The sequence below is a fragment of the Triticum urartu genome, chromosome 3, assembly GCF_003073215.2.
Source record: "Triticum urartu cultivar G1812 chromosome 3, Tu2.1, whole genome shotgun sequence".
NCBI lineage: Eukaryota > Viridiplantae > Streptophyta > Magnoliopsida > Poales > Poaceae > Triticum > Triticum urartu.
Genome location: NC_053024.1, coordinates 164,662,489 through 164,672,096, shown reverse-complemented (window position 1 = coordinate 164,672,096; position 9,608 = coordinate 164,662,489). Strand labels below are relative to the sequence as shown.

The following is a 9,608-nucleotide window of genomic DNA, read 5'->3' as shown; positions in this document are numbered from 1 at the left end:
CCCGTTGGGTGGTCAAACTGACCCATTTTAAAATGCGGATGCGTACGTCCGCCTGACCGACCCAAACGAATAAAAGGTGGACAAAACGCGCATCCGTTTAGGTAGCCCCGTTGAAGTTGCTCTTATGGTTGGTGACTTCGTTGTCTCATTGTTTTCTCCATTTGCTCCAATTGGCGAGTCCTTCTCTTCGAAGGTTTTTGGTGAATGGTGACAATGACTGAAAGCCACCCCCATCAAACATTTGTCACAACGATTGTAACAAAAATCCCACGTATTTAAGTAAGAAGATGATCCGATGGACTGTCAAAAAGAAGAGATGATGATTTGACTTTCTCGCTACTGCCAAAGGTTTAGCAACTCCAAAACGGTCCTTTTCGCCGGACGAACGGCCCGTCTCTCTGACTCTCTCCACGCGTCGCGCCGTCGCGCGCTACCTGCCGACCGCTGCCGGCCGGGAACCCAGCCCGACCCAGTCCTCCTCCCGCCATAATTTAAATCCCACAGGACGCCAAATCCCCATCCTACCCCTCCTCCTCTCTGTCCCACAAACCAAGAACGCCTGCCCTTTTCGGCCATTTCGTCCTCTCCGTCGTCTGCATCTGAGTCCAAGGTTATCGAAACAAAACCATCCCCATCACCGAGTGTCCTGCTCAGCGCGGGCTGCACGGCACGCGACGCGAGAGAAGGCAAGCATGGCAGGGCCTACGCCGACGTACTCCGCCGTCGTGGCGCACGCCTCGGCGTTCCTCGCGGAGCTCATCGCCGACCCGCTCCTCCGGCGCCACCTCCTCTCCGCCGCAGCCGCCGCGGACGGCGGCGGGGGGCAGCACACGGCCGCGACGCTCCAGGCGCTGTCGCTCATATCGGACGCGCTGGACACGGTCCCGTCCGCCTCGCCTTCGCCGTCGTCGCTCCGCGCCGCCGAGCGGCTGCTGCTGTCCCTCCCCGCGGCCACCCCGCTCTCCTGCCTCCTCTCCGCTATCGCGTCGGCAGCGCGACGACGCGGCGGGGCGCCTTCCGCCGCATCCGCCGTGCTCGACCTCTTCGTCCTCGACCCCGCGCTCGCGCGCCACGAGCTCGCGCCCGCGGCATTCGAGGCGCTCTTCGCGCCGCGCCTCCTCGCCGTCATGCGGCACTTCGCCACGCGCCGCGCGTCGGCCGTCGCCGCCGTGGCTTCCGCGGCGCAGGGCGACGAGGAAAGATCCGACGAGACAGTGGCGCTGTCGGCGATGAGGGTGCTGTCGCTGATGAGCGGCGCCCAGGCGCACGAGATGAGGGGCCTGGAGCGCGAGTACGAGATGGTGCTGGACGTGAACTGCAAGGCCTACGCGCTCTACCTAAAGAAGATCCTCGAAGCCGGCGAGGCGCCACGGATGACGCCGCCGCCTCCTCCCCCAGAGCTTGTATTCACCACCGGACAGCACGCCGACGAGTACGAGAACACCGGCTACGAGGAAGCCTCGACGGACGCCGACGATGGGGCCGTCAGTTCGCAGAATGGCGTACGGAATAATGTAAGTCTCCATAGACACTTCGTTCTTTCCATCCATTTCAGCGTGCTCAACGGAGTAGTCCAGACTCCAGAGTCACAGCAGGTTCCGGTGATTTTGTAGCCGATGTGGGCGGAGGCGGAGGGCGACATGTACCCGCGGCAGGGCAGCATCAAGGGCCGGAGGGAAATGATGAGGCCGCCGAGCCTGTACCCGCAGCGCGTGGCTCCGCACCTCATAGTGCAGCAGCAGAAGAAGCAGCCGCCGCAGGTCGGCAGAGGAAGCCCGGCGTCCAGACTCCGGGCCGGGTACTCTCCTGCCACGGCTTCCGACGAAAGCACGGAGGATTCTTCATCCGAGATCTACACCGGAAAACAGGTGTGTGTTTGTGTGCTAATTTTTTTCAGAAATTTTTGAACATTTTAAAAGCATAATGTGAGTTCGGTGCACCGGTAGCACCACAAGTTTTGATGCATCAGATATTTTCCCTATACACGTATAGCTATATCTGAATCTTTTTTTCGAGTGATCTGAACCATTTTTTTTAGATGTACATGTATCTGAACCTTGACACGGACCGAAACTTAAAGAAGTTCTCTTAAGCCGAAACTAGAGAGGTGTTTTATTATCATCCGAAACAGGGATGCAAGCAAACCATTCACGGATGGTCCACGACGGTCCGCTTGCATCCTTGTTCGTGATTGGATCCCTAGTCCGAAATCAGAGAAGTTCATTGGTGCTCAGCTCTAGTCATTTCTTATGAATCGCAGTCCCCAAAAAGATTAGCAGTGCACATCCCGGTTCATGATTAGTTAGGATATGCGGTAGTTTATAATAATTAAACATGGATGCCGGCCTACAAGTAAAAATAAGAACTTTGAATTAGGCAACTTAGACCCGTTTGTAAGTTTATGATAACCCCATTTAAATAACTAGACTAGACTTGGTCTTATTTATTCTAATAAGCTGACACTTTTTGTTTACATTCTTACTTACCTTCTTCACAAGTCACAACACATTAGAAAATAAGATCATCACAATTTAACAACCTGAAACTAAACCATAAGGATGATTGGATAAATGGGGACTGAGATCCGGTGACTTGTTGTTGACGAGTCACCGGTGAACAGTATGGTGCCTTGTCCCCTTCTCTACACCGTCTGGTCAAGAATTTGTGGACAGATCTGTGTGAACAGTACCCTAGGTACAGTGACCCGTCTAGAGGAATTCGTCCACAGTGGATGAGCTTCAGTGCTTCATGTACAGTGTCTCCTACGGTACTTTGCTACAGCGTTTGATCCGGGCTTTCCATCCTTCATCCAACGGCTGGTTTCCCGCCAGTTACGGCGTGATTGGCTAGGGGCCAGTCACTAGATCTCGGTCTGATAAATGGTCTGGATTCTACAAGAAAAATTGACCGAGTTTCATTCTACAAATTTATAAAACTAGTGTACGCAACGAATGATACCCGTCTTGTACTTGAAATTCTCTTTTCTGTAAAGGTATGTTTCGCAATTTGCGTACTCTCAAAAGAACTACTGTTTTCGTAATTAGCACATAGGTACTCCTATCAATGTGCTGAAATCAATTAATTCCTACTCTGCTAGTTCGTAAATAGAAGATGTGTTTTAGATATTGGTATTTAGGGATTTTTCACTAAAAAATATGAAATTTAAATATTTATCAATCAAAATGTTTATTTATGTAGAATAAGACAAAGTTAGAAAAGTTTGAAGCCACACTTTCTAGGAATTCATCGAATGGAGGTATTGCAAAACAAGGAGATATGTTGGATGTGTTCCTGATGAGTTGTCATAACCCCATTCGCAAAAAATAATAATTGATAGCCCGGTTTTGGTTTAATCGGTTTTACACGTTTTAGAAACGAGTTAACTTTTTTATGGTATAATCTGCTAAAAAGAAACTTGCCACAAGTGTTGTGATTTAGTTTTCTAAATTTCAGTAGTAAGTTAGATTGTATTTCGATTCGCTGAATATTGTCGTAATGACATTTTGGCAAATTATGTACATACTGGCCTATAAATAAGTTTAGAATAACACAATTCGACAAACACAAATAAGTATATGAGAAGCTATTCACACAAAAAAAAAAGGTATGAGAACCTAAAGCTAGGGTGAATATCTAGATGGCAAAGCATATAAATATAATGGTTCATTTGCTATTCCTGAGTCGTTTGAGACACTTACAACTGTCCTTCTGCTTTTGTAACTGAAACTACAAAACAAAAACTACTGAATTTTTGCAAATAACAAACCAACACTCACAATCATTAACTTAGAAAAAAGTATTCATTCATGGATTTCAAAACACTCCCTCCGTTCTTAAATATAAGACGTTTTGGTAGTTTAAGTACATTAGAAACAGAGGTAGTAGCACTTATAATCGATAGTGGTATGAACGACTACCATACTACAATCCCGGAAATTACTGCGGTGGGAGGTTTCGGATATCCAATCCCGACTAGTAAGATATGTGACTGAGATGTAATAAAATTTGAGATAATTCATGAAAAAAAATCACTTGGAAACATCCAACCATCCTCATCTTCTTAGGCCATCTACAACGAGGGTGCTAACACCAGGCGGCAGGATTGTTTTTTTTTTGCTCACTACGTAGATATTGCCTTGCATCCAAGCAAACTAAGTCACGAGGCACCCCATGCTTTTTCCACGCACAAGACAAAATTTAATTGGTTGCGAGGACTTATCCTGAATGCCAGAAAAACTAATTCCTTGAAAATATCTACCTAGGCTTCTTCAGCGGTTTTTCTAGGTTTTTTCGGGTGCTAGGTTAGCTCGGCGTTGAAGAGAATGAGTTTGCAATTTGAGTTTTTTACAATTGATATATGTTTTGCCGCAAAAAAAATTGACATATGTTTGATTGAATTTGCAATTTGGAGATGACCCTAGTGACCCCATTTCACTAGAGTTGCACATTTTCAAACAATTTGATTTTGTAGCGTAATTCCAGATGTTAGTGATTTAAATTTTTTTTAAGACAAATGGCCCTTTCAAATCACGAAATTGAGTTCTTAACTTTCCTAAAAGAAGGTTCAGTAAAAGAAGACATGTAATTACGGTAGTTTCTAGTTTCTACTACTTGGAGGGATGGATGAACACAACCCTCGTTTGCTTCTCATCGCTCCAGAGCTGAGTTCCCAATGTTGTTGCCTTGTCTCCTAGGAAAAGCCTGCGTCGTCCCCACTGTCCAAGCCACGCAGAGCTCAGCCACGCGCCGACGACGGCGCCCGCCCCTCTCCGGAGCCCTCGAGGTAACCATTTCACCCGCTTCCAGAAACAGCATTTCCCCGACCTAGATTGCACCGATGGTATCGATGGAGACACGTGCTCATGGATTTGAATACATACAGGTCCCCGATGGGCGGCGACGCCGAGCTGTCGCGGCACCAGCAGCAGGCGGCGACGACGCCCAAGGACTTCGTGTGCCCGATCACAAGCCAGGTCTTCGACGACCCCGTCACGCTCGAGACCGGCCAGACGTACGAGCGCCGCGCCATACAGGAGTGGCTCGACCGCGGCAACGCCACCTGCCCCATCACGCGCCAGCACCTCCACGGCGGCAGCCTCCCCAAGACCAACTACGTCCTCAAGCGCCTCATCGCCGGCTGGCGCGAGCAGAGCCCGCCCGCCACGCCGATCACGCCCCCCACGCCCGCCACGCCCGCGGTGCCGAGAACGCCCGCGACCGCGAGGATGGAAAGCCCGGCCCCCGCGTTCAAGATCAACTCGCCGTCCCCGGACGCCACCGGCAGCCAGGCGAGCGCGCCGTCGCCGACCAGCGTCATCGTGCAGGCCACGGTGGAGAGCGCCGTCGGCGAGCTCCGCGCCGCGGTGTCCTGCCTCTGCACGTCCGAGGAGCTGGCCGAGTCGGAGAAGTCGGTCCTCAGGATCGAGCGGCTCTGGCGCGAGGCCGGCGCCGCCGAGCAGGCCTTCTTCTCCGCGCTGGCCAAGCCCGCCGTCATCAACGGCTTCGTGGAGATCCTCTTCAACTCCGTCAGCGCGCAGGTGCTGCAGGTGGCCGTCTTCCTCCTCGCCGAGCTCGCCTCCCGCGACGACGGCGTCGTGCAGACGCTCACGCGGGTGGACACCGACGTGGACTGCCTGGTCGCGCTGTTCAAGAAAGGGCTCGTCGAGGCCGTCGTGCTCATCTTCCTCCTGTCTCCTTCCGTGGAGCAGCTCGTTGAGATGGACATGGGCGAAGCGCTGGTGGCAACCATCCGGCGAGCCGATGAGGCAGACGCGCTCAACATGTGCGTCAAGCCCAAGTCCGCGTCAGTGATCCTCCTGAGCCAGATTCTCACAGAATCAGGCGTCAGCCGGGAGAGCACGCCGCCGGTGCCGAGGTCCTCTCTGGTGTCTGAGAGGTTCGTTAGGAGCACGGCGCTGGTCTTGGAGGCCGAGCAGGTGGAGGTAAGGGTGGCCGCAATGAGGATCCTGATGCGATGCATCGGGGAAGACGGCCACTGCCGGAGCAGCATCGTGGAGAAGCTGGCGGTGAACGCCGTCCTAGACGCCTTCCACGTCGTCGGCGACGCCGACAAGTTCGAAATCGTGCGGTTCCTCTCCGAGCTTCTGAAGCTGAAAAGGTAACGAAATCAAATTCCACATTCCTCCCACGCTTTCCAAGTGCTGCCTTGTCGACCCCATGCATAACCGTTATTCGGACTTCAGGCGATCGGCCGCGGAACGTGTGCTTCGGGCGATCAAAGAGGGGAGCTCCTTCAGCATGATGCACACGCTCCTCGTGTATCTGCAGTCCACGACGCCGGAGCAGAGCCCCGTCGTTGCCGGACTTCTTCTTCAGCTCGATCTCTTGGTGAGCTGAGCACAGTATAATTTATTCAGATCAGCTTACAGAATGATTCATATGTAGCTCTTCTGAATCCAAATAATTTGATGTGATCGTCAGGTGGAGCCGAGGAAGATAAGCATGTACCGCGAGGAGGCGATGGACAGCCTCGTGCAGTGCCTCAAGAACTCGGATTTCCCGAGGAGCCAGCTCCTCGCCGCCGAGACCATCATGAACCTCCCCGGAAAGTTCTCGTCGTCGGGGCGGCCGCTCGCCCGGTCGGCCCTGCTGAAGCTCGCCAGGGTGAAGGAGAGGTACCGGCAGTCGCAGGAGCTGAGCGTCGTTCGTGGCACCGACGGCGCCGAGGACGACGCCGCCGGGGAGGAGAAGGCGGCGTCGGAGTGGGAGAGGAAGACGGCCTACGCGCTGGTGAGCCACGAGTTCGGGCTGGTGCTGGAGGCCCTGTCCGAGTGCCTGGAGAGCAAGAACGCGGAGCTGTTCGCGGCGAGCCTCGTGTGCGCGGCATGGCTCGTCCACATGCTCTCCCTCCTCCCGGACACCGGCGTGCTCGGCGCCGCGCGTGTCTGCCTGCTCCGGCAGCTTGTGCTCGTCCTCAGGTCCGCCAAGCACGGCAGCGACCGCGCCCTCGCCATGGTGGCGCTGAGGAGCTTCATGAACGACCGCGGTTGGTTACTGGCTGCTCGACGATCATTCTGCTGATAAGTTGTAAACTAAACTTCTCTCCTCTCTTATTTATTTAACAAAGCTCATGACATTGTTTCAGAGGGAATGCAAGACATCACGACGTACATCAAGGACGTGCTGAGAACACTGAGGGAGCTCAAGAAATCGTCCGGCCTAGCGTTCGAGATGCTGAAGCTACTGTCAGATGGTCAGGAGTCTAGCATCGTAAGGCTCAGCGTTTACAAACGATCCGAATAAATTCACAAAAAAAAATTCTAAATTCACAAAAGTTGAACTACTGCATGCAAGATTTATGTTTGCTGAAGAATGTTTCTTTTTCTTGTGGCAGGACATGTGGAACCACAAGGAGCTGAACAACGCCGACTGCAGCTCGAACGGCGAGGTCACGTCGATCGTTTACTACAAGAGCTACATCTTCTCCGGGCACTCTGATGGAACACTAAAGGTTGCTCATCCATAGTTTCAGTTTCAGCCACAGGTCATCACAATGGTTTCAGTTTCTGAAGTCTGAAAATTTAAAATCCAGGTCTGGGAGGGAAGCGAGAACATCCTTCGGCTCGTCCAGGAATCCCAGGAGCACGCGAAAGCCATCACCAGCTTGTCAATCCTGCCTTCGGAGGAGAAGCTGTACAGCGGATCCATGGACAGAACTATCAGGGTAACAACATATATTTCTTTCTTCGTAAAATCGAGGAAAGTTACGGATTAATCACAATGTGCAAAGTTCAGAATAAAACTCGTTGGCTGGTACGTACATGGGCAGGTTTGGCAGTTCCGGGACGGCCTCCGGTGCGCGGAGGTGTACGACACGAGGGACCCCGTGCAGAACCTGGCGGTGGCGAGCGCCATGGCCTGCTTCGTGCCGCAGGGCGCCGGCGTGAAGACGCTGAGCTGGAACGGCGGCACCCCCAAGGTGCTGAACCCGAGCAAGTCCGTGCGGTCCATGGCGCTGGTGCACGGCAAGCTCTTCTGCGGCTGCAACGACGGCAGCATCCAGGAGATCGACCTGGCCAGCGGCACGCTGGGCGTCATCCAGCCCGGGAACAAGAGGATCCTCGGCAAGTCCAACCCGGTCTACTCCCTGCAGGTCCACGACGGGCTGCTCTACACCGGGAGCACCCCTCTCGACGGCGCGTCCGTCAAGGTGCTTGCTACATGAACTCGATCGACAAACCAAACTATCTCCGGCGACTCGATGCTTTTGTGAGTTGTTTCTGACGACGGTTTGGGGGCGTTGCTGCTGCTGCGTGTAGATATGGAACAGCTCGAACTACAACCTGGTTGGGTCGATACCGTCGGCGGCGGAGGTGCGGTCACTGGTGGTGAGCGCGGACCTGGTGTACCTGGGCTCAAGGAACGGCGCCGTGGAGATCTGGTCCAGGGAGAAGCTCATCAAGATCGGCGCTCTTCAGGCCGGCGGCGCCGGCTGCCGGGTCCAGTGCATGGCGGTGGACGCCGACGGGGACGTCCTCGTCGTCGGAACGTCTGACGGCAAAATTCAGGTCAGGGTCGTGGTCTTACTATTTTTTTAGCCAATATTGCACGAAGGCTGTTCTTACACTGAGTTCCCTTATTTTTCTACAGGCTTGGGGATTGACTTGAGCAGAGATATGCAGATTGTCGCGTACAGGGTGGGGACGACGGAATAAGTCACCTATCTTTGTGCAGAATGGTGACCAGAAATGGGGATGTACAGCTAAAATATACTTGTAATTTAAATGTAGAGTAATTTTTTGGCATGCTTTTGCTGTTTTGCACGGATTGTTAAGAGCAACTCTAGCAAACCCCGCAAAACGCCCGGCCCGCAAAAATTCTGATGAGTATGCGGGCTATGTTCTGGCCGGCCCAATTTTCCGGTCAGAACAGAGCCCGCATACTCGCCCGGCCCGCAAATTTTTTTGCCACAACCCGCAAACCGCACGTCCCGAACAGCATAAATACGGTTCCACGACCCTTTTGCGGGTCCAAACCCTATCCCCGACCGCCGCAAGCCACCCAATTTCCCTTTCCCCTCTACACATTCCTCGCCGCCGCCGACCACCCGCCCCGCCTCCAGCCGCCATGTGGGGCCGTATGTGGAGCTCCGGACGCGGCTCCAGCAGCAGATCCGGCCGGGGAAGGGACCCGCAGTGCGAGCGGCGCGTCCGGTCCGACGGCGCGCAGAAGCACGGGGCCCGGAAATGGACCAATCACGGCATGTCGCCGCCGGCGAGCTTCCAGCGGAGCGAGACGGCGGAGTACGACCCCCGACGCGCGTCCTTCTCCTCCGCGAGGTCCTCATACACCGAGAGCTCCTCCTCCTCCGGCGCGGGCCTTCTCCCCGTGAAGAGGGAGTGGTCGGACGAGGAGGAGGAGCCGGCGCCGTTCGCCTTCGTCCTCGTGAAGGAGGAGCCCGAGGAGCCCGCTCTGCTCGGCCACCGCGGAGTCGTCGGGCCCGAGGACTACGTCACAGACGTCGACGCCGTCGCGGCCGCCGTCGCCGAGCGGAGCGTGCGCGAGGAGGCGGAGCGCCAGCGTCACGCCGAGCATATCGAAGATCTCGAGTGGCGACAGGCGGTCGCCGCCAACGTCGCCGCCAACGA

General features: G+C 54.3%; 1 protein-coding gene across 3 annotated transcripts; it reads left to right on the top strand.

The window, feature by feature from the left end:
- The first annotated feature begins 643 nt into the window (after positions 1–643).
- Positions 644–8,763, top strand: LOC125543426 (putative E3 ubiquitin-protein ligase LIN-1). 3 transcript variants are annotated; one of them, XM_048706758.1, is made up of 12 exons: positions 644–1,514; positions 1,614–1,868; positions 4,701–4,783; positions 4,883–6,118; positions 6,204–6,348; positions 6,442–7,006; positions 7,106–7,230; positions 7,355–7,471; positions 7,553–7,684; positions 7,790–8,170; positions 8,280–8,528; positions 8,611–8,763. In XM_048706758.1, the coding sequence occupies exons 1-12, from the start codon at positions 693–695 to the stop codon at positions 8,626–8,628; spliced, it is 4,128 nt and encodes a 1,375-aa protein (XP_048562715.1). In that variant the 5' UTR covers positions 644–692; the 3' UTR covers positions 8,629–8,763. The 3 variants fall into 3 exon arrangements, with proteins under 3 accessions (XP_048562715.1, XP_048562714.1, XP_048562716.1); XM_048706757.1 differs by having other exon boundaries at positions 4,695–4,783; XM_048706759.1 differs by having other exon boundaries at positions 1,392–1,514; positions 1,596–1,868; positions 4,695–4,783.
- Positions 8,764–9,608: the final 845 nt, after the last annotated feature.